The sequence below is a fragment of the Monodon monoceros genome, unplaced genomic scaffold (genome assembly GCF_005190385.1).
Source record: "Monodon monoceros isolate NGI ecotype Baffin Bay Population unplaced genomic scaffold, NGI_Narwhal_1 Super_Scaffold_14, whole genome shotgun sequence".
Classification (NCBI taxonomy): domain Eukaryota; kingdom Metazoa; phylum Chordata; class Mammalia; order Artiodactyla; family Monodontidae; genus Monodon; species Monodon monoceros.
In genome coordinates, this window is record NW_021703770.1 from 59,345,960 (window position 1) to 59,371,134 (window position 25,175).

Genomic DNA, 25,175 nt, shown 5'->3' on the forward strand with positions numbered 1-25,175 from the left:
TGTGTGTGTGTGTGTGTGTGTGTGTGTGTGTGTGTGTGTGTGTGTGTATTTGGCATCATCAAGAAAGGCATTAGAAAACAAAAGTTTTTTTTAAATTCCCCTATGGTACCTGCATACTGAGAATAGTGTGTCTAGTTGCCACCACTCACCGGGCTGTGAATGGGTATGGGGAAAGTCCAGTGGTAATTCTGAGAGGGGAAACGTCTATAGAGAGATGTGTCCAAAGGCTGCAGGGAAGGGGGTCTACTGAAACAGTAAGTCCACCAGTGGAACAGATAAGATAAAAGGGGGTCTACTGAAACAGTAAGTCCACAAGTGGAACAGATAAGATAAAAGGGGGTCTACTGAAACAGTAAGTCCACCAGTGGAACAGATAAGATAAACACAGATTTTTTTCTACCATATTCTGAAATTCTCAAGTGAGGGAAATTGGACTCAAATAAAAGGAAATACCACTTCATGCCATAGATGTTAATATTAAAAGAGCTTGTCACTTTCAAGAGGTGGTACTGACAGGGGCTATACATGGATTAAGAAGGCCTTGACAGGGTGTGGCCGCCAGGAGAAGCTGGTCTCTACCTGACCTTAAGGCATGGAAAGCAGTGTTCCTTCCAGTGGACACCCTGTGGGGCCACCATCGCCAGGAGAGCCCAGACAGCTCTCGCCTGGTTGAGGAATGTCTTCTGTGTCTGGCTCTGGGAGTTTCTGACTTTGTCCCTTTCCTTCTACCAGCTTTCCTTCCCACCCTAGAGCCTCTGACAGTGCTTTGGCTTCTTACTTCCAGAGTCTGTTTGGATGTAGAATTTAATTTAGAAAGGAAGAGCAACTCACCCAATGCCATTTCATTCGTTCATTGACTCACAGATTAGACAAATATTTACTGAACACCTGCCATGTGCCAAGTGCTAGGCACGAAATAAAAAACTCGGCAATAAACAAAATAAATAACTATGTAATTTGAATTATGGAGATGTTAGAAGGCAAGGAGCACAGAGCTCTGAGAGGAAATAATTTTGTGGGGTGTGTGTGTGTGTTTGTGTGTGTCTAATTAGATGAGCTGGCCAGGAAAGGACTCCCTGAAAATAAAATAATTCAGCTGGACCTCAAGGATGAGCCGAACCCAGCCATGCCCAGTGTGGGAGGAACATTCCAGCAGAGGGAAAATACAGACAAAGGTCCCAGAGTGTGAAAGAGCCTGGGTGGGTGTGGCAGATGGGTGAAGAGGCCAGAGTGGGTGCAGCCTGGGGCAGAGGGGGCACTGGGGGTGCCTCCGGGTGGGAGCAATGGGCAGGCACAGGCAGGTCACCCAGGACTTTGTGGGCCATGCAGGGAGGTTGGATTTTAGTCCGAATTCAATGGCAAAGCCATGGAAGGAGGTTAAAAAATCATTAAAAAAGAAAAAAAAAAAGATTAGCGGTACATCTTTTAAGGTAATTGTACTTGGATATGACTGGATATCCTTGTTAGGACATGGAAAAATGTACCCTACTCTTGTGTGCAGATTCGTTATTGAACTGTATAACTTACTTTTCTGCTCTTGGCTGTTCTCCTCGTGGCCGTAGAGGGGACGTCTGATAAACAGAAAGCTCCAGAGGAAGGGGTACTAGCTGGCACATCATGAAGGGCTTGATGATTCCTTGCGCTCTGGCCTACCCACTGTCTCACTGCCCAGTGAGCCCAGAGCCAGAGGCGCCCAGTGAGCCCAGAGCCAGAGGCGCCCGGTGAGCCCAGAGCCAGAGGCGCCCGGTGAGCCCAGAGCCAGAGGCGCCCGGTGAGCCCAGAGCCAGAGGTGCCCGGTGAGCCCAGAGCCAGAGGTGCCCGGTGGACCCAGAGCCAGAGGTGCCCAGTGAGCCCAGAGCCAGAGGTGCCCAGTGAGCCCAGAGCCAGAGGTGCCCGGTGAGCCCGGAGCCAGAGGTGCCCGGTGAGCCCAGAGCCAGAGGTGCCCAGTGAGCCCAGAGCCAGAGGTGCCCAGTGGACCCAAAGTAGAAGCTTAGGAGCCTACTTCCTACCTCTACTCTCTTCTATGTCTTCTTCTCTGTCTCTGTTCCCCATTCCCTTATTATATTTCCTGGGATCACCTCCCCAAATAAATTGCTTGCATTCAGATCCATGTCTCAGGGTCTGCTTCTGGGGAAACTCAACCTGAATGTTATGTTGATTTGAAACAAAGGAGAAAAAAGGAGCTTTTGCCGCTCTTCCAGGCACCCATTAAATCTGGGCTTCTTCAGCCGCATAGCACAGGGAGATCAGCTCGGTGCTTTGTGACCGCCTGGAGGGGTGGGATAGGGAGGGTGGGAGGGAGGGAGACGCAAGAGGGAAGAGATATGGGAACATGTGTATATGTATAACTGATTCACTTTGTTATAAAGCAGAAACTAGCACACCATGGTAAAGCAATTATGCCCCAATAAAGATGTTAAAAAAAAAAATCTGGGCTTCTTTCCGCTAAAAGGGGTGGGAGGGTGTCATCAAATCCCAAGCATTAAGACACAGGGAAGCTGGGGCAGACTTGGAGTCAGGAGATGATTGCGCTCACTGGATAACAGTCTGCCAGCCCCCAGTGACAGCCAGGGAAACAAGAAGGATGAGAAAGTCAGATTTGAAGACAGAATATTTTGATATGCTAAGTATAGATGTGAGTTAGGTAAGCTTTAGTGGGAAGGGAACAGGAACACTAATGGAAGAGTTCAAAAGGAAATCTGTGTCATGCAGTTGAGATATATGACTTGTGGTAATAAATCTGTCAGAAGTTTCTGTACTTCTCCCAAGCTCCGTGACAAAAGATCACCTGTGACAAACTGTAATCCAAATAATCAAAAGTTCACAAGTTAATTAATAATAGAATTTTTTGTGCAGAATAGGAATAAATACTTCAGACTCATCTTCCAGCTCAAAATATTTTGTGGAACCCCTTTCCACTGGTGAAAGTCTATGTGAACTTTTTTCACTTTCTCTGACAGTAAATCCCCGAGATGTGATTGTTCAGGGCCCCAGAACTTTCTGATTCTCTTTATGAGGCTGTTAAAGTCATGGATTGGAAAGACAGGGCATAGTATTTTGCCAAGGACAAACCTTAACCCATAGGAACAACAGTTGATTCAATGATTCTGTGATGTGAGGACGTTGCCTATTGGTCAAACCAAATAAAATAAACATTTATGAGACATGAGACACAAATACTGAAAAAATACTGAGAGACTAAATTCATCCCCCCATGTCAACTTTTACCATAGGGATAGGGTGTAACCCAAGGCTGTATTACTAAGTTCTGAGTTAAAGCCATGGCAAAGTTGTATTTTTTTTAAAGTGCTCCCAGGACTTCCCTGGTAGTCCAGGGGTTAAGGATCAGCCCTACAATGCAGGGGATGCCACTAAGCCCACGCGCTGCAACTAAGACCTGATACAGCCAAAAATAAATAAATAAATATTTAAATAAAAAAATAAAGTGCTCCCTACTTAGGCTATAACTATTTTTTTTTTTTTTTTTTTTTGGCTGTGCCACACGGCATGTGGAATCTTAGTTCCCCAACCAGGTATCAAACCCGTGCTCCCTGCAGTGGAAGCATGGAGTCCTAACCATTGGACCACCTGGGAAATCCCACAAAGTTATATTTTATAGTGATGTCTAAATGTTTAATCTTTGAATTAAGTGTATTTTTTTTTTTTTTTTGCGGTACGCGGGCCTCTCACTGTTGTGGCCTCTCCCGTTGCGGAGCACAGGCTCCGGACGCACAGGCTCAGCGGCCATGGCTCATGGGCCCAGCCTCTCCGCGGCATGTGGGATCTTCCCGGACCGGGGCACGAACCCGTGTCCCCTGCATCGGCAGGCAGACTCTCAACCACTGCGCCACCAGGGAAGCCCTAAGTGTATTATTAAGTGTAGTTCAAGTCCAACATATCAGGGCAGGACTAGCTGGACTCAGGGATGAAGAGATTTGGGGGAGAAAGAGTTATTAAAGGAATTAAGAACAGAAGGTGTCTTTCTCAACCAGCTCCTAATCTGGCAGCCTCTTTAAATGCCTTCTGGTTCTATGGGCCAATTAAATCAGGGGACTGTGAAAATAAAATGGGAAGGTCAACAAGAGATGAAGAGCAGGAAGTGACCTGTTATTGATTTTCCAAAGGATGTGTGCGTGGCAGATACTGGGAACCAACTCTCACGTGGCTCGTTCTTGCTTCGTTAGGTAGCTGACATGTGATGCCTATGAATTTTTAGATGATTAGTAAAAGCATCTTTTAAAGCAGTCTGAAATTTTTGGATTACTGACCGAGCTTTACGTTGTATGTGACCCTTTTCATGTCAGGTGTAGTTATGTGCTACCAAAGGATACAGCTTCCAAACGCCATGAACCCTAAACTAGAGTTTGCTGAGAGGCAAAATGAGTTTTTTCAGGTACAAACTGTTGGAAGTCCAATCAGATTTCAAAGAAGTTCAGGTGTTTTCGTGGTGAAGACTCTGGAAACTTGAAAGTATGAGGGTGATTGGGAAAAGTGGGTCACATTTTGTGGGAAAGAAAGAGTTTTGGCATCCGGTTCAGGGTACATCTTCTGTCTCCTTGTCCTTTTCTTATATCCAATTTCAAGTCCTCAAGTAATTCAATTTAAAAACTCATTACAGTCCTTTTAAAAGACTCCTTGGGATTTTAAATGAAAAAGTTAAATGTGCAGCCACATTGATTTTACAGTCTTGGACAGAGCATTGAGAGCCAGATTCTCACCCTGACTCTGCCTCTTCATACCTGACCCTGGGTATTCTTACCCTCTGTGGGCCCTGGTTGCTTGTCTCTAAACTTCGCCTCTTACAGTGTATGAGCCTCTGAGCCATGGAGGATGAGACTAGAGCACCCAGGAGAAACCTAATGGGTAGGGGTCCTTCGTGCGGCCTAAGTCATGTTTTATGGAGGCACATTTCCTGATAAGAATTGGGCTTCCCTGGTGGCGCAATGGTTGAAAGTCCGCCTGCCGATGCACGAGACACGGGTTCGTGCCTCGGTCCGGGAGGATCCCACATGCCACGGAGCGGCTGGGCCCATGAGCCATGGCCGCTGGGCCTGAGCGTCCGGAGCCTGTGCTCCACGGCGGTGAGAGGCCCGTTTACCGCAAAAAGAAAAAACAAACAAGAAAACAAGAATTGACCTGGGTAAGTGGTGGGAGAAATACCTTTTCTTTTTTATATATATTTTTTCCTTTATGTTTTCTACAATGAATGTGTGTTACTGTTACCATAAAAATGTTCTGGCCAGAGGAGGATAAAGTTACACTCAAAGGAAAACAAGAGCAAAGACCTGATCTAAGCCCGGGGAGTAAGAGGAAGTACCCTGAAGACATCTGTCTCTTTTACTCGGGTGTGTCCTGGCTCAGACCCATCTTCATGATCCTGGAACATCCGCCTGCCTTTAAGAGATACCCATTTATCAGTTCACCATCAGGGCGGGTGGCATCAATGTCAGCTTGGGGTGTTCCCCCTGATGCAGGGCCGGGTCCAGGCGCAGTGTATGTGGGCTGAACTTGACTGTGTGCGTTGGCGGGAACAGCTGGGCAGGCGCTGGGTTTGCTCAGGTGTGCGTCCCGTCGTGCTGTTTTTCAGCTCGCCCGTGCATCGTGGGAGAGTGGAGCCCCTGGAGCGGCTGTGCGGACCAGTGCAGGCCCACGGCCCGCGTGAGGAGGCGCGCGGTACGGCAGGAGCCCCGGAACGGCGGCGAGCCCTGCCCGGCCCTGGAGGAGAGAGCCGGCTGCTTGGAGTACGCGACGCACCAGGGCCAGGACTGCGGGCACGCCTTCGGTACTGCGCTTTCCCTGACCGCTGCCCCGGGGTCTCTGGTGACTTTGCATCCCTTCGTCCCATAGAAGGCCATGTGCCAGGCCGGGAAAGTTCCATGAGCTGCAGGGAATGGGATGGGCCAGTCTGCCCAGAGGAGATAGGAAGCTCAGGAAATACTTGATCAAGGCATTATACGTCAGCTGTGTAAAGGCCTCCTCCCACCACCTCCCAGTTACAACCCGGTGGTGGCCCCTTGCCGCAGTGCGTGCGCCCGGTGTAACGGACGCGCACTGTGGTTTCTGGGCAAACTCAGTCAAGCTGACCACAAAAGACTTCAGGTAGGATGAGAATATTTCACTCAGGCTAGGATGTGTCCAGTAAGGATAACCCTGTTTCACCTTTCAAGGTCATTCCTATTGAATCACGAATGCTTGCATACATGTGAAACTAGTAGAAAAAATAGAAATTCCGAAAGGATGATAAAATGATTAAAACACCTGCCTCTCCTCTCAAGCCGACTGGATTGGAGCTGATGTGATCAGATCTATGATTTGGGAAGATCGTCCTGGTTGTGGCGCGGCCAAGGAGACCACGAGTTGGCTTGATCATGAGTCAGGAGCCACAGGAAACTCACACAGAAATAAACAAAAAGGCCAAAACAGGGGTGTTAATCGGGATTGAATCTGATAGAGCGAAACACTGGTTTCTCAGGGTAGCAAAGATCACATGTTTTTCATAGGAACCTGGAAAATTCCATGTCAGCGTGACCCTCACTAAGCCATTTTTTCCCTTTTTTCCTTCCACACACAAATATTTATTGAGAGTCTACTTGATGCCAGGCACTGGGCTGAGTGCCAGTTACAACAGGGGAAAAATGTTGACATGGAGTCTGCTTGTCAGGTAGATCACAGTCTAGTGGGAGGGGGAGATGATAAGCAGATAATCCTAGGAAACTAATCCCAGGAAATTACAGCTTCAGTGTGGTGCCACAGGTACTGAACAAGGGAGAGGTGTCGGGAGCTGTGAGTGTGTGTCGTAAGCAGATTCCCCTGGCCTTGGTGGAGGAGGGCATCCCCAGAGGCCAGGAGAGGAGTGACTTCCCTGAGGATGTGGAGATGAGGCTGAGAAATGCAGAGCTATCTAGGCAGAGAGACCAGTGTGGCGAACCAGACAGTCAGGTGTAGGGCGTTTGAGGGATCTGGGGACTGATCTAGGAAAAACGCATGACCACGAGAGTCAGTAACACACAACAACCTTACAGGGTTGCGTGAGAGGGGATGTCCAGAGGCTATGATATGGCGACCCCCATACAGAAGGGGAAGAGAGGAATCTGCCAGGAGCTTGTGTGTCTAGGTGATGTTAGCCAAGCAGCATGGTTTGGAGTCTCTGGGGGCTTCACAGGGCAGGTGCCATGACGGCTTGGGGTCTTATAACCGTAAGGCTTTACCTTATCAACGGCCGGCAGATGTTGGGTGTAGTTTCACAGGGTATGCAAAACAGGCAGGACCTAAATGACTAAAAATCTGCTTGTTTGGCTATTTTAAAAACAAATTGAGGCTTCCCTGGTGGCGCAGTGGTTAAGAATCCGCCTGCCAATGCTGGAGACATGGGTTCGAGCCCTGGTCCGGGAAGATCCCACATGCCCTGTAGCAACTAAGCCCGTGTGCCACAACTATTGAGCCTGTGCTCTAGAGCCCGCGAGCCACAACTATCGAGCCCGCGTGCCACAACTACTGAAGCCCGCACGCCTAAAGCCCGTGCTCCGCAACAAGAGAAGCCACCACAATGAGAAGGCCACGCACTGCAACCAAGAGTAGTCCCCGCTCGCCGCAACTAGAAAAAGCCCCCACACAGCGATGAAGACACAGTGCAGCCAAAAATAAACAAATTAAATAAATAAAATTTTTTAAAAATTGCATGTATAAAATTTTGAGTTTGGTGCCAGTAGCTTTTGAGGCTAACAGGTCTCAGCCTGCTGTGAGAAAATAAACCACCTAGGGCCCATCTTTGGCTGATTTATATAACACGGGGGGAGGCACAAGGCCCATTTGAGAAGCCGAAGGAAGGCCAGTGTGTGGGGAGCAGAGAGGGAGGCTGCTGGGCTGACACCCCCCAGGATGCAGGGCCTTGGGGTCCCTGTTTAGGATTCTGGCCTTTCTCTTAAGAGCCGTGGAAAACCTCTGGTGTGTTTTCTGCAGGTGCCAATGTGATCAGATCTGTGATTTGAAAAGATCTCTTGGGGAGTGGAGTGGGTAGTGGCAGGGCCATGGCAGAGGCCCTTCATGGATATGGCAGTCGAGTTAAGCTCGCAGGGAAATAATTTAGGGCTCACAACAACGGTCACAGAACGAGCTCTCATTCAGCTCAGGCACTCTGCAGAAACACTGCAGAAAGGCTGAGGGAGGAAGTCGCTGTGGGACATTATTGATTTTTTGGATGGCTGTCACAGCCTATAGCAGATCTATCAGAAAAAGCAACTGCACCGTTCAGTTATAGGGATTGGCTGCTAGACCGTATTCCTGCAGCACATCTGAATCTTCATTGTGGCTCCAGGATGCCCAGACCCCTTCCCCTTCACAGCCCTGGATCTCTTCAGAGAAGGATGATGCAGGTCACAGGAAAGGGAACAGGAAGCATGAAAATGCATATCTTGCATTTATTTTCTTCAATTTCTTTCATCAGTGTCTTATAGTTTTCAAAGTAGTGGTCTTTCACCTCCTGGTTAAATTTATTCCTAGGTATTTTATTCTTTTCCATGCAAGTGTAAATGGGATTGTTTTGTTAATTTCTCTTTCTCATAGTTTGTTCCTATGAGAAACTGAATTCTTTTATTAGTTCTAACCATTTTTTGGTGGAGGCTTTAGGGTTCTCTCTATATAGTATCATGTCATTTGCAAATAGTAGCAGTTTTATTTCTTCCTTTTCAATTTGGATGCCTTTTATTTCTTTTCTCTTACCTAATTGCTGTGGCTAGGACTTCCAATACTATGTTGAATAAAAGTGGCAAGAGCGCCCATCCTTGTCTTACTCCTCTTAGAAGAAAAGTTTTCAGCTGTTCACCATTGAGTATGTTAGCTGTAGGTTTGTCAATAAGGCCTTTATTATGTTGAGATACTTTCCTGCTATTCCCAGTTTGTTGACATCAGCAACATAAATGGATGTTGAATTTTGTCAAATGCTTTTTCTGCAACTTTTGAGATGATCATATGATTTTTATCCTTCGTTTTGTAAATGTATCACACTGATTGAGTTGCAAATCAATGTAACCATCCTTGCATCCCTGGAATAAATCCCACTTGATTGTGGTATATGATCCTTTTAATGTATAGTTGGATTCAGTTTGTTAATATTTTGTTGAGGATTTTTGCATCTATGTTCATCAAGGGTATTGGACTGTAATTTTCTTTTTTTGTAGTGTCCTTGTCTGGTTTGGGTATCAGGGTAATTCAGGCTTCATAAAATTTGTTTGGAATGTTTTCCTCCTCTTCAATTTTTTGGAAAAGTTTGAGAAGGTTATTAAATGTTTTTGAATGTTTCGTAGAATTCTCCAGTGAAGCCATCTGGTCCTGGGCTTCTGTCTGTTGGGAGATTCTTTTATTACTGTTTCAATTTCCCTACTAGTAACCAGTCTATTCAGATTCTCTATTTCTTTGTGATTCAGTCTTGTACATTTCTACGAATTTATTCATTTCTTCTAGGTTGTCCAATTTGTTGGTGTATAATTATTCATAATAGTCTCTTATGATCCTTTGTATTTCTGTGGCATTAGTTGTAACTTCTCCTTTTTCATTTCTGATTTTATTTATTTGAGTCCTCTTTTTTCCCTTGGTGAGTTTAGCTAAAGATTTGTCAACTTTATCTTTTCAAAGAAACTGCTCTTAGTTTCATTGATATATTCTACGTTTTTTAGTCTCTATTTCATTTATTTTCATTCTGATCTTTATTATTTCAGGAAGAACTGAAATAATATTTTTAATCCTCATGAAACCAGGACTTGATAAACTGTGAAATTCTCAGCCTACCAAAATGGTGAAGGACAGTAAAATGAAGAGATTCACTCACAGGAAAACATGTTCTAGAGGAACACATGCAGGGTGTGGTTGTATTACCTTTTGTCAATACTTCAGAAAGCTGGAGGTAACAAATTATCACAAACTTAGTGACTTAAACAACACAAATGTATTATCTTAGAGTTTTATAGTCAGAAGTCAGACAAGTCTCACTGGGCTCAAATCAAGGTGTAGGTGGGGCTGAATTCCTTTCTGATGGCTCTGGGAGAGAATCGGTTTCTTTGCGTTTTCCATCATCCAGAAGCTTCCTTGTCCCATGGCCTCCCTCCTCCATCTTCACAGCCAGAAACATTGCATCTTTCTGTGCCTTTCTTCCACGGTAACATCTTCCTCTGACTCTTTGAAGGACCCTTGTGCTTACATTCAGCCCATCTGGATAATCCAGGATGATCTCCTTATTTTAAGGTAAACCGAGTAACAACTTGAATTCCTCTTTGCCTTGTAACATAACATATTCACAGCTTCTGGGGATTAGGACACGGACATCTTGGGGAGGGGCCATTATTCTGCCTGTCATGGAGGTAGGACAGTGTCATCAATCTTGGTTTACACATAAAGACATTGGAGCTCAGTGAGATGACAGCATTTGTAAAGGGACCAGAATTTAAACCTGGATCTCATGGCTCTAAATCCTGTGGGTTTTCCCCCCCTTGATAGTTTTGCTGCTAAGTGTTATCATTAGTTATTATTATTATTATATTGCAAATTAATATTGATATTGTAAATTCATTACTATTCATATATTAGTAGTAGTATTATATTTTAAAATCACAGTTACAGAATCTGGTAACTAAGTAGAAATATAAAGGCCGTGCAAGGCCAGTGAATGAAACATGATCACTGAGACACTCTTATTAATGATCAAGTAGCCATTGCATTCTTTCTGTTTCACTTAACGTGTATCATGAGTCTATTTCTATCATAAAAACAAACGCAAAAACCCATATTATATATTTGTTGCCCATCCTGACAATTGTTTATATGCGTTTTCCTCTTGCGAGATTGCCGTGCATTATCATGAACCGTATACTTCCAGGCTGGTGTTATTTGTCAAATTTTCACTCTGTCGTCTTCTACACCATATGCTACAGACTAGTGGTTCTAAGCCTGCTTTTGTGGCACCCCGTTGTGTCAGAGGGCTTTATGAAATTCTCAGAGCAAATTTAATTTACTTTTATGTTCAAAGTAAGCAGGTGCAGTGCCACGCTTTTAGAAGTGGAAGTTGTTGTAAAAGCGAACAGTGGTAGGTGGATGGGATGCCAGAAAAGTTGGCAGACAGTCTGTTAACGAAGAATCTATTACATTGAATATTGTTGCCAGGAAGGGGAAAGGAGGGGTAGCTGGCGTTTACTGAGAGCCTTTGTCCTGGGGCACCGCTTACGTGCTTCCACACAGAGGCAAAAGCGGGGCTGGAGGCAAAAATCATTTCTGAATTACTTACTGCTCTTAAGTAATGAAAAATTGAATTTCTGGGGGATGTTGAAAAGTGGTGCTGGTTCAGAGCTCGCCAGGAGATCTGGATCGTTTACTTTAGACTCTTGCCAGAGGGAAGGACCCCCCCCTCAATAGAATGTGCCACCAAACCAAGCCCGGGCTGGAGGAGGCAGGAAACGGAGGAGACAAGGTCCAGGGTTACTGGCTTGCTTCTCTGATGGGTCATAAGCACAGAGGCTTGACACTGGGCATGGATAGGAAGTCTTAAAGAAGCTAGTGTCTATACTGGGGCTCCTGCTTGGTCATTTACTATTTATTTTCCCTTCACTTAACCTCGAGGAGCCTCAGTCTTCTGATGAGAAAACCTGCTCAGAACACCTCTTGACAAAGCTTTGGTGAAGATCGGTAACATACTACGTGAAAGCACTTTGTAAACGAGCAGGCTACACACGTACGAGGAGCCATGCTGCTCCACGCGTTAATCTGCGCCCACCCCCACCTCCTGGACCACACTTCCCGCCCCGCCCCCATGCCTGAGGGAAATCCGAGGGTCAGGGCTACCATCTCCCTCTCTCCTCTCTCAAATCTCACTTCGCATTAAGGGCAGTGATCAGGCACAGAAAGGGAAAACACAGCCGAATTTAAGCAACTCATCGGTAATATGCTGCAATATTGAAACTTAAAAGAGTGAAACTTTGTCATCTGTATTGCAATAGAGGCAGCCTGCCACATTTAGACATGAGCCTTGAATACGTTTCTTAACCTCTCTGGGCCACAGTTTCCTCATCTGTGAAATGGGGAAATAATAGGGTCTATCTCAGAGTGGAGTTATGAGAATTAAATGAATTAACACATGAAAAACACTTAGCATCATGCCTGGAAACTTAGAGGGGCATCACTGTTAGCTTTTATTTTTATTATCTTAGAACTTCTTCTTCAGATTTTGTATCAGAAACTATAGTCATACACTTGCCCTCTACTTCCTAACCAAGTTTCCCACCCCCCCCCCCCCCCCCCGAGCTACACATTAAGTGCATTGCCTTTGAACTTTTGTAATAATACCTGCAGTACAAATTAGGAGCTCAGATATATGTTTTGCGCTAAAGAAACACAACCTGAAAATGTTATAGTTTGACTGATATAATGCTACGTGGATGTAGCAGTAAACGCATTCCTCACTTAGTGAATAAGCCTATAAATGCGTCAGAAGAACAGAAATGAAAACAATACATGAGAAAATGAAAAGCCTATCGCTGTTTGTGTTTCTGATAATTAGGTCTAAGAGAAACAGAGAAGGATCCTAACGTACATGCATTCACTTGTCCTTTTTGATTCCGTCCGTGGATTTTGGAAGTTCAAAAGCTACAGTCACATTTAGAAAGAATGACATGTTCTCTTTGGAAAACAAACATGTTAGCACAGTGAGGAAGAGCCACTCGGCTGGGAGTCTGTAGTTTACACTAGATGTGGGTAGCGTTCAGACTCCAGAGATTAGGTGCTCAGACACACGGGGCAAAAGCGGTGCCTGCAACGCTTAGGATCAAGTGGCTACACTTGTCTTTATATTCCCATGCCGTAGAAAAATGACTCCTCATTCAGAAAATCTAAAGAGGAATTAAGGCTGCCATCTTGTGGCAGGAAGGAGCTTAGCAAGATGAGCATGCGGGCTTGAAGCCTCTATTTTGCTGCTGGTACCCGCACGCCCTTGTGGTCTTGTTGATGATGGGGCATCGCAGAAGTCAACCTGAGCTGGTATCTCCCCTTCCTGGGACGGTCCAGTTTCTGAAAGGAGAGCTAAGAAGGATGGTTGAGCCATCTCAGCTGCAAGGCTCAGTATAGGAACAGAAGACTTCAGGGAAGTAGGACCCGTGAACCTTGGTGGCAATTTCATTCATCCATTCATTCATTCCTTCATCGACCCATTCATTCCTCGCACACATATTTACTGAGCATGTAAATGTGTGAGGGCTCCCGTGATGAACAAGGCAAAACCCTGCCTTTCTTGAATTGACAGCAGGGTGGAATCAAGAGGTTATCTCCAGGTGCTACACAGAGCAACAGATGCCCCCCCCCCCCCAGACTTAGAGACAAACAAAATAAGAGAGCAGAGGTGGGAGGGAAGGATTTCTGGCTGTTTTCTTTTCTTCCACCCAGAGTGTCAGAGGTGGGAGTGGGGAGAAGGGCGAGGAGAGATGCTTTAGGACCTTTCTCCTCTGAGTTTGGTGTGGAGAGTGCTATGCTGGCCGGCACCTGGTGGTCACACCCTGGGCTCTATGGTTGATGGTGAAACTTCCAGGCTGTGGTTATCAGAACACCTGGGAACATTGACCCTTTCCTCCTTTTGTTTTTTCCCTTTCTCATTTCCTCTCTCTGGTTGTCTTTTTTTTTTTTTTTCTCCTTTTACCCCCTTTTCTCTCTTAATTTCCTTCCTTCCTTCATTCTCTCTCTCCTTTTCCTTTATTCTTTTTATCTTTCCCTTTTCTTCTCTGTGTCTCTTCTTTCCATTAAAAAAAAAAATCCTCGGGCTTCCCTGGTGGCGCAGTGGTTGAGAGTCCACCTGCCGATGCAGGGGACACAGGTTTGTGCCCCGGTCCGGGAAGATCCCACATGCCGCGGAGCGGCTGGGCCCGTGAGCCATGGCCGCTGAGTCTGCGCGTCCGGAGCCTGTGCTCCGCAACGGGAGACGCCACAACAGTGAGAGGCCCGCGTAGCTAAAAAAAAAAAAAAAAAAATCCTCTCCCTTTCTCTAGTACCTTACTTTTTTCCTTGGTTCCCCCGACCCTGCCCATCTTTTTATTATTCCCTCTGGGCTGTGCTTCCTGGCCCCTCTCCTGCCTTTCCACGCGGTGTCATCACTGCAGACAAGCATGCTTATCAAAAGCCTGCTGTTCCCTTCCCTACCCAGCTACACTGCACAAAGCTTTATGGAATTCGTTTCTGGGGACTCTGACTTCACCTCCTTGCACTCCTTGATGGTGTCCCATAGATTTAGGGATGGAAGGCTTTAGACGGGTTTGAAACCAAGTTTGGGAAATGTCGCTCTGGGTACTTCAGGCTTCACGTGTTCAAGATCATTCTCCTTTTCCAGTCCCTGCCTTTATAACTACCTCTGCGTTCAACAAGCAGCGAACAAGAAAAGCGGCCTCCCCACAGTGGTCCACAGACACAGAGGATGCTGGGTAACTTGCTGTTTTTTTTACTTATGTTTTTCCGGTTGGTCGGTCAAGTCAGCCCACAAAGGTAACTTGCTACATGGGTTTTCTTCTGTTATTTGTTCATTGACAAATGTGACTCTTTATCACAGAACTGGGAAGTACTTGTCCCTCCCCTGTTTTACGTTTAAAAAAGATTTGTTTCTGGGGTCTGATCCCTAAGAAGAAACATGCTGTATAAAAATGAGGTGATACTATTTTATCAGTCCCACTAAGGCTGCTCATCTTATAGTCCTTAGGGGACTGTGGACTCCAGCACCGCCTCCGTCTGGTGAATTTGAACGTGGCCTCCACCTGAGCTCTGAGGACTTTATCAAGACCCAATGGCTCAGGCTGGGAGGAACCTCTGACCTCATTAGAAATCCACCCTTCTGCGGTCAGAATAGAGACGCCAGACGCACTGCATGTTCTAATCCCCACACTACCTCTCACTGCTCCTTAGTTTTTCCTTCTTGTAAACTGAGAATATTAATTCCTACCCCGTAGGTTGCTATGAGAATTTAATGAGAAAATATCATTGAAAAGATGTCAGAGTTAAGCTGTCTGAAATTGACTGAAGCTACATCAAGAGAATTTCCTCCCTTAATACCTTAAGGTATCTAATAAATAATACTTACCGTCATTAAAGATCTTCTTTGAAGCAGATTCTCCAGACACTTTCCATCTAACTTTTTACAGCTCATAATTGTATGGATGTAAAAAAACTAGCCCATTTTAGCATAGTTAGGACCTAAAATGCCACATTGTTTTGTTTCCCTGAAGAATTGCAAAATTGTGTTGCTTTTAAGTACAAGACTCTAAAATATTCATCCATGTCTGGATGCGCCCCCAGAGCCTTCAGAGTCTAGTCACATAATAGAGTGTTTCCTGCAGCTCAGTATAAGGTGACACTAGTCTGTTACAGGAAAACATGTCTCGGCTTCCCATGTCCTTTTATCTGTGATGCCCAGTGTAACTTTGATGCTTGACTTCAAGTCAAAACTCATCTGCCAGGTGGGGAGAACAGGGAAGGTCCCAGGAATGTTTGTGGGGCAGAAAAACACAAGTGCTGGCCTGGAAATCCAGGACTAGCCGTCCTGGGGCTCACATGTTCTCAGGCTCAAGCAAGGTCTTGTTCACTTTCTGTAATTCATTAAAATCTCAGCAAAGTTATCAAGGGCAATTTTCCTGCTGAAATGTGCTTTTAGACACAATTTTGTGGTCAGACTAGACAGAATATGAAACAAGTTTCTGCAAATTCGTGTTGACCAGATAATTCAACCATGGACTGAAAAACAGCAAAAACGTTCAGTTGTCAGTCAGACATCATAGCTCAGCGAATGAGAAACTTGACAAGGCATTCTGTGACCTGAGACCATGCAACGCCCTACCTTCTCCAGGCTGTCCCGTGTCCTCGGGGAGTTCCAGGCTTCCTAAGCCTTTCTCCAGCGTTAGGCCATTTCTAATTAACAGCAAGTGAAATTGCTCCTTTTTTTTTTTTTGCCCTAGATACTGTATGGAGTTCAAGACAGAGTCATTGACTCACCACTGCGCCACGGAAAACCGGCCCCTGACCCGATGGATGCAGTATCTCCGAGAGGGCTACACGGTGTGTGTGGATTGTCAGCCTCCAGCTATGAACTCTGCGAGCCTTCGATGTTCTGGAGACGGCCTGGACTCTGACGGGTAAGGGAGGGAAGCTGGTTGGAGGATTTTTCTTGGTACTCATTTGGGGAGATCTGTCCTCTCCATGTCTTGAACAGCGGACCAGGATGTAGCAGATCAAGGCATGATTTGGGGAATCAAAGCAGTGAGGAGAACATTCCATCTGGCAATTCCAGAGTCCAGGACCCAGTTCATACTCTGGGACTTAGAGGCTCTGTATCAGAGATGTGTGAGTGAATTTGGACATTGGGGTTCAGGCCAAGCTCACAAGTGACTACCGAAGACCTGCACAGTAGCAGCCGTAGACACTATGTAAACTGATAAGCGTGTCTTTGCTCTAATAATACTGTATTAATGGACACTAAAATTTCAATTTTATATAATTTTCATGTATCATGAAATATCCTTTTGATTTTCTTTCAACTCTTTAAAAACATAAAAATCATTCTTTTCTATTACTATTTTTTTCATTGAGGTATAGTTGATTTACAATATTATATTAGTTTCAGGTATACGACACAGTGATTCAAAATTTTTACAGATTGTACTCCATTTATAGTTATTATAAAATATTGACTATATTCCCTGTGCTGAACAATATATCCCTGTGACTTATTTATTTTACACACAGTAGTTTGTACCCCTTAATTCCCTCCCCCTAGTTGCCCTTCCCCCTCCCTCTCCCCACCTGGTAACCACCAGTTTGTTCTCTGTATCTGTGAGGCTGTTTCTTTTTTGTTATATTCACTAGTTTGTTTTATTTTCTTAGGTTCCACATATAAGTGATAACATACAGTATTTGTCTTCCTCTGTCTGACTTATCTCAATAAGCCTAATACCCTCCAGGCCCACCCATGTTATTGTAAATGGCAGAATTTCATTCTATGTCTGAGTAGTAGTATATATACCACATATCCATTTCAACCATTGATAAACACTTAGGTTGCTTCCACGTCTTGGCTATTGTACATAATGCTGCTATGAGCATTGGGGTGCGTGTATCTTTTCGAATTGGTGTTTTCGTTTTGTTTGGATATATACGCAGGAGTGGAATTGCTGGATCATAAGTAAACATCATTCTTAACTCATAGACTACACAAGGGGGTGGGCTGGATTTGGCCCATGGGTCACAGTCTGCTGAACCCTGCCCAGGTGATTCCTACCCACCGCAAAATTTCAGAATCATGACTGAGATAGTAGCCGTGTGCCCAGCTCTGCAGGGTCAGAAACTCTTTTCATGTTCGGAGTCCCCATTTCCCAGTGTGGGGGGCAGGGGGTTCTCTTCGCACAACAGGAAGCAGTTCGTGGGACACCAGCTGGGCATCCAACAGTTTAGCTCAGTTCTGACACTATCTACCCAGAGATGGCATCAGATTCCACAAGGTGAGGGGCTCAGTCCTACAAGACCGTTCCGTTCCGCAGCCCCCTTCAAATCCCATTCTCAAGCTCAGGCTGTTACCTGTGCTTCTGACCAACTGGCTATAAATCGGAGATTCCCATGACCTTCTCCTCAGGTTTGATTAATTTGCTAGAGCGCCTCACAGAACTCAGAGATACATTTACTTACTAGATGACCAGTTTATTGTAAAAGGATATAACTCAGGAACAGCCAGATGGGAGAGATGCACAGGGTGTGGGAAGGGGTGTCATTCTCCCCACATCTCCACGTGTTCACCGGCCTAGAAGCCCTCTGAACCCTGTCCTTTTGGCTTTTACGGAGCCCTCATTATGTAGGCATCATTGATTAAATCATTGGCTATTGATTGATTCAACCTCCGGCCCCTCTCCCCTCCCTGGAGGTTGGGGAGGGGAGGTGGGACTGAGAGTTCCAACCCTCTAACCACCTGGTTAGTTCTCCTAGCAACCAACTCTCAACTTCAGGTGCTTCCAAAAATCACCTCATTCACATAAACAAGACATTTGCATCACTCTCAACATTTAGGAAATTCCAACGGCTTTGGGAGCTGTCAGCCAGGAACGGTGAACAAAGACCAAATATACATGAAAAATATATTTTGGTCATTTGAATGACCAAATATATATTTCTTGTAAATCATCGTATCACAGAAATCTACAGAAATCTATAGATTGTCCAAAAGAATTGACCCTTGAAAACATTTTACCACCCTAAAAATCCATGCCAGTCCTGTACTTATCCACTAGTTAAATACGATAACACTATTCATAACCAAAAGAAGGGTAGAATTTGTGATGGGCATGGATTATGATTTTAAATATGTCAGACAGAACTGGGAAAAATACAGATTTGAAAGAAAAATACGGACCTTCCCAGTTAATCATTATTCCCATAGTATATTTTAATATTTAATAACTTGAATTTATGTTTATTAGTCTCCTGTGCCCAACAGCCTCTGTACTGAGTACACGTAGGAACAGGAAAGTGGGTAAGGAATTCACATGAAATAGAAACTTAATATTTAGACTTAATATTTTCCTGACTACCTCATCCATATTTTAACTTTAAATGAATATTATAATTTAATTTGTACCTGTAAAGCACCTTCAACCCAGGCTGAAATTCCAGTGACTTTAAAAATAATAATTTCAATAATATGGCTTTTTTCTTTTCACTGCTCCCATTTTTCATTATGGAATCAAAGAGCTGGAAAGGATTTCAAGGGATCGTTTAGTTCAGACCCCTCTAATTTATTTTTATTTATTTATTTATTTTGCGGTACGCGGGCCTCTCACTGCCGTGGCCTCTCCCGTTGCGGAGCACAGGCTCCGGACGCGCAGGCTCAGCGGCCATGGCCCACGGGCCCAGCCGCTCCGCCGCATGTGGGATCCTCCCGGACCGGGGCACGAATCCGTGTCCCCTGCATCGGCAGGCGGACTCTCAACCACTGCTCCACCAGGGAAGCCCTATTTTTTTTTTTAAGAGGGTATTAAATCGTTTATTGATTACACATGATAATGCATGATACACTAGCTTCATTCCCATCTCTAACTTTACCTGGTACCATAATTCAACTTAGATGTATTTCATAGGATGCGCCAACAATCATATTAATAACCAAAAAACTCCATGGCTTTGCTTGGGTGACCCTCTTCACGGTGAACTCCAGGTCACAACACAATAACTGTCAGTTCAACTACACCAAGGTTTCGGAAGACAATAGCTTCTCCACCAAAGCAGGTTGTAAATAAACTTTAACGGAACCTGGCATCACCCTGAAGGAATTCTAACTTCGCACTGTTGGGGTAGTTTACCAAAATGGCTTCAGAGGAGATTCACTTTACACAGCACATTTAAAAAAAAGACACATTTATTCAAGCGTCATGATTAGACATTTAGCAATCAACAGCATGGGTGCAAAAAAGAAAAAAAAAAACTACATTAAAACTCTTTGTTGGGATGTTTTACACTTTCCACAGAACAGAAACTAAAATAACCTGTTATACAATTAGTCATAAATACGGTCCTCGAGGTTTTTTGCCCATACACATGAGTATTGTCAAAACATGTATTCTTTGTAGCAGCTAGGCCCTGCCACCACTGTGCTTGGCTGAGTTCACAAATCTGTTGTAGCCTGGAGCTTCCCTGTCACTTCTCTGGCTCTCCTCTCCTGCAAAGCTCTGTTTCCTGTCAGTAATCAAAACCTCCTGCGACTGCCATAGCTCCTGCTGCTGCTGGAACCGCCATAGCCACCTTGGTTTCATGGTTCGGCAAAGTATTGGCCTCCACCACCATAGGGGAGAACTTGTGCCTCCAAAGTTTCCTCCTTTCATGGGTCTAAAATTTGAAGACTGATTGTTGTAACTGCCAAAATCATTGTAGCTTCCACCACCTCCCAAATGGCTTCCACCGTTACCAAACCCATTATAGCCATTTCCACTGCCACCATATCCCCCACCACCGCGGCTGCCACCAAAGGCACCTGGGCCACCGACGTTTCCTCCACGACCAAAGCTGTCATCGCCACCAAAACCCCCTCCAAGACCACCACCAAAGTTTCCAGAACAACTTCTACTTCTTTGGCTGGATGAGGTGCTAGCCATCTCTCGCTTAGATAGGGTTTTCCTTTCTTCACAGTTGTGGCCATTCACAGTGTGGTATTTCTGAATGACAATCTTGTCTACGGAGTCATGGTCATCAAAGGTTACGAAAGCAAAGCCTCTCTTTTTGCCACTGCCTCTGTCAGTTGTGATTTCAATCACTTCAATTTTCCCACACTGTTCAAAATAATCTCTTAGGTGACGTTCTTCAGTGTCTTCCTTAACGCCACCAACAAAAATCTTTTTCACAGTGAAGTGGGCACCAGGTCTTTGAGAATCTTCTCTTGAGACGGCCCTCTTTGGTTCCACCACTCTGCCAGCCACCTCGTGTGGCTTTGCATTCATGGCCGCATCCACCTGCTCCACAGTGGCATACGTGACAACCCCGAAGCCTCTGGAATGCCTGGTGTTTGGATCCCTCACTACCACACAATCTGTGAGGGCTCCCCGCTGCTCACAATGGCACAGTGTCTGTCTGAGGACAGACACTCATAGGTTATTTCAAAGCTCAAGCCTCCGATGAAGAGCTTCCGCAGCTGTTCGGGCTCTTTGGGTGACTCTGATATAGACATGACAGCAGTGGAGGGGGCAGATGTCGACGATGCTTACTCGGCGGCGCCCACAGGCAGAAAGGCCAGACCCCTCTAATTTAAATGTACACAAAACAGAAAGCCATTTTCCCTTACGTAGCGCTTCATATACTCAGAGTAAGTGAGAGACACGAATGCAGTAACCTCAAACTACAATCTCAACAGGGGGTGTCCTCAAATAGGGACTACTTGGTAACTTGTTGTGACAGAGCCTGAAGAAGGGAAACTCAGTTTTGTGATCAATTTTTTTAAATTTCAATTTGTAATACACTTCAAAACTCAAGGTGTGATCATTTTCTTAAAAAACCCAAAAAACAACAAACCTCAATTTATAATTCTGTAAATTAGAATTTTCTTTGGTATGCTTTAGCATAACACATTTTCAAAATATCATTTCAGAAATCAGACCCTCCACTGGCAAGCAATTGGCAATCCTCGATGTCAAGGAACTTGGAAAAAAGTTCGGCGAGTAGAACAATGTTCCTGTCCAGCTGTTCACAGTTTTATTTTTATATAGATTGTGATATAAGTATTTCAAAATGTGCTTGTAAACATGCTAAATACTAGCAAGTCATGTTCAGCGCTTCATAATTCTTTAAAAACCCTTTGGCCAAAGTTCCTGAATATATGTCGTTGCCACACTCTGAAGTAGAGAAGGGAAATTTGGGGGCCAGTTCTCAAGAAACACAGTGCCTTTATTTTCATTTTTACTAAGTTGAGGACCCACCCTAAAGTCTCCTGTGGTTTTCTGTCCTCGACCTGTCACCTGGAGTCTCCTCATTCAATAGGTGGCCCATTGGACACAGTGTTCATCTGTTTGCACTAAACTTACTACATTTTAATGGTCCATTTATTGGTAAGTTGTCATTTAAGGGTATCCACGATTTGAATCTTGCATTCTTTCTTTCTATTCTGTAATCTCTTAAAAACTTCTTTCTTTAAAAAATGTCTACAGATATATACACTCACACATACATTTCCCATGTATTATCCCATAAATTCTGAAATAATAAGTTCAAGCAAATTGTCACAAATAATTTTCCACAGGACAAGTTGTCTGAGATTTAGTAAGCATTTTGTTATGCGAAACCAACAGTTCTGCTAAAACTACTTTCTTTTTCTTTTTTTGGTTTTTTTTTTTTGGCCGCGCTGCTCGGCATGCGGGATCTTGGTTCCCCGACCAGGGATAGAAGCCGTGTCCCCTGCAGTGGAAGCACAGAGTCCTAACCACTGGACCGCCAGGGAATTCCCTAAAAATACCTTTTTTTTGAAATAGAAGAAATTTCCTTCGGTTAATTGAAAAGCATCAATCAAACGTTCGTTCTAGGTCAGCACAAGTTCCTTTAAATGTTATAATTTCCATGAAGTGAAATTTTGGCACCAATGAATGAAACAATTGCTTTAATTGTGGACATTCTACCATCATTAATATCCAAAATTATCTCCAAGGCTTAAAGCCTGAAGTTGACTAAAATAATTTTGGAGTCCAACTTCAAGTTTAATTGAAGTAAACTTACTACCTTTTTTTTTTTCCCCTACAGCACGTATTTTCTTTTGTTTGGAGTAGAAGGCAGAGGTATAGATTATGGAAGGCAAAGATTTATTACGAATGCTATGATCCCCGCCCCCCCCATGCCCCTCCCCGCCATGCACACACAGAGAAGTATTAGTCTCCTTATTTTATGATTGGAAAAGCAGTGGACCAGCGTCAAAGTGCCTTGTTGCAGGATCTGGGCTGCAGTCAGAGCCAGAACTCAGCTTCGATGGAAAGCCTGTCGTTGCCAAAGACTGTGCTGTAAAAGCGAAGCCCTTTTCATTTCTGAAACAAATTTTAAATTCAGGATATTTTCTTCGGAGAATTGAATCTCGAGATTTAAACTACAGGCAAACTTCGGAGGTATTTGGGTTCGGTTCCAGACCACCAAAATAAAACAAGTAACAAGAAAGTTTTGGTTTCCCAGTGCATATGAAAGTTATGTTTACACTATACTGAAGTCTGTTAAGTGCGCAATAGCATTATTTCTTAAAAAACCATGTATATACCTTAATTGAAAAATACTTTATTGCCAAAAAAAGCTAACCATCATCTGAGCCTTTAGCGAGTAGTAACATCAAAGATCACAGATCACCTTAACAAACAGAATAATAATGAAAAAGTTTGAAATATTGTGAGAATTACCAAAACGTGACACAGACATACAAAGTGAGCAAATGCCATTGGAAAAATGGCACTGTAGACTTACTCAATGCGGGGTTGCCACGAACCTTCAATTTGCTAAAAAAAAATGCAATATCTGAGCACAATTAAACAAGGTATGCCTGTATATGAAATTCCTTTGGTTTCATTTGTATAAAATATTATTTACTAACAAATGATTTACTAACATACGTATTTCTTGGTACTTATCATGTAATGACATAATGACAAAAGCAAGTTTAACAGGGATGGAAAAGCCCCCAATATTTAATGCTGAGAGTAGCAATATTTCTGACTATATGTTCATTTAACTGTCAGAATTGTTTTTGTGGTAAACTAAATTCTTCAGAGATTAATAATTAAAATTTGAGTCTCATCAGGGTTGGGTACTTCAACTATAAGTTCATTGCTAACATTTTAAGACCGTTTGTAAGATCTGTAAAGCAAAACTTTTGAAGGCATACTTGGGTAATTTTCAATGTTACTTAAAATTTTATACCAGTAAATAAACTTTCTGTGCACATTTTTAAAAGCTCTTTCTTTATTTGATTAGAAAATACCTAAATCTTCTGGACTGGTCAGAGAATAAACAAAAATTTCACCAAAACCAAAACAAAACACTTCAGAATTGAGAGGCATAGTTACGATGATTAACAGCAATAAAGCGATGATGTATTTATGGTTCCAACATGTGTTATAATAGTTAGCATACTTGAGTTGTATAAAATCAATTTTTCAAATTACATATTTAGCTTTCAGTACATGGCCATTAATTACTTTCATATTAAAGCATATTTTTATTTCTATTCTTGAGAAGAATTTCATGGGCTAGAAGACATAGTATTAAATAATGGTCTTGAAAAGCTTGTTATTAGCTCTAGCAAAGGAAACAGTACAGAACTGAAACATGTAGTCCAAGTGATTAATGAAGAACCAAAAGTTCTATTTTCAGAGATAAAGATCAAAGAATTTAAGACTGCTTTGATATTCCTTTTTAACAAGTATCTTAGAGTTGGGATCCTTTCCACGGACACTCCACAATGATTTACGGGCCCTAACATTACTTAATAGGCTGCTTTTCAAAAGCGCACGAGAAAAGTAATTTGAACAAAAATAAATATAACCACTCAGGAAAGAAGGGGAAAGGAATTAGAGATGTTGATCACTTAGAAAAGTGGAAAAAGAAAAAAAGAAGAGGAGGGAAAAGAAAAGAGTAGAAAAAGGAACAAGGTGAACTACAATCTCACTATTCTTTTTTTAGGGCCTTTCTTGCAATGTTTTTATTCAAGAATGTTGCCATTATGCATAAAAAGCCATAGTAATAATTTAAGTTGTTTAGTTCTACTCTGGCTAAGAATCTTAATTAGCCACCTTTTCTAGGTATGCACCAAAATGATGTAAACCAAAACTGGTTCTGCCCTCTAAGAATATTCTAGTGAAGTTTCATACAAATAACTATAAGTTGATTTAGACAACCTGAGCATTCTGAAGTATAAGCAACCAGGTAATGAATATATTGAAAGAGAAGTGAAACTTCTAGGTCAAGGTGACAGATGGATATACATGTTTACCTTCTTCCTCAAATCTCATTGAGATTACAGAATTCACGGAAGAGAATAAGTCTATAACATAGATGAGAAGGCAGGAGTGGGAATCAGCACAGAGATTTTGAAGATTTTTTTTGAAGATTGAAAGCACATGGGATTCTACTGATGGATAAACCAGAATGAAGGGACCATACTCTTTATTTATTTTTTTATAAATTTATTTATATTTTTGGCTGCGTTGGGTCTTCACTGCTGCGCGCAGGCTTTCTCTAGCTGTGGCGAGCGGGGGCTACTCTATGTTGCAGTGCGCAGGCTTCTCATCGCGGTTGCTTCTCTTGTTGCAGAGCATGGGCTCTAGGCACATGGGCTTCAGTAGTTGTGGCACGCCGGCTCAGTAGTTGTGGCACACGGGCTTAGTTGCTCCGCGGCATGTGGGATCTTCCCGCCCAGGGCTTGAACCCGTGTCCCCTGCATTGGCAGGCGGATTCTTAACCACTACGCCACCAGGGAAGCCCAACAATACCCTTTAAAACATGTAGAAAAGAAGGTGGAATCAGAGGTAAGAGCCATTCTTCTTGGGGTGGGGAGGTCCCACCCAGCACAAACAAGATGAATTTTTTAAATCCCCACCCCTAGAGACAAACTTGTGAAATTTAAAATCAAGGATAAAGAGTAGACTAAAACCTTCCAGAGAGAGAAAAAC

General features: G+C 43.7%; 1 protein-coding gene and 1 pseudogene across 1 annotated transcript in view; one reads left to right on the forward strand and one right to left on the reverse strand.

Moving 5' to 3' along the window:
• Positions 1-21,577, forward strand: part of SBSPON (somatomedin B and thrombospondin type 1 domain containing) — a 27,294-nt gene extending 5,717 nt beyond the window's left edge. The window contains exons 2-5 of the mRNA XM_029222958.1: positions 5,588-5,782; positions 14,354-14,444; positions 15,966-16,142; positions 21,128-21,577. Coding sequence (XP_029078791.1) covers positions 5,588-5,782; positions 14,354-14,444; positions 15,966-16,142; positions 21,128-21,245 — 581 coding nt within the window. The 3' untranslated portion in view covers positions 21,246-21,577. The remainder of the gene's footprint in view (positions 1-5,587; positions 5,783-14,353; positions 14,445-15,965; positions 16,143-21,127) is intronic.
• Positions 19,736-20,710, reverse strand: LOC114895494 (annotated as a pseudogene).
• Positions 21,578-25,175: the final 3,598 nt, after the last annotated feature.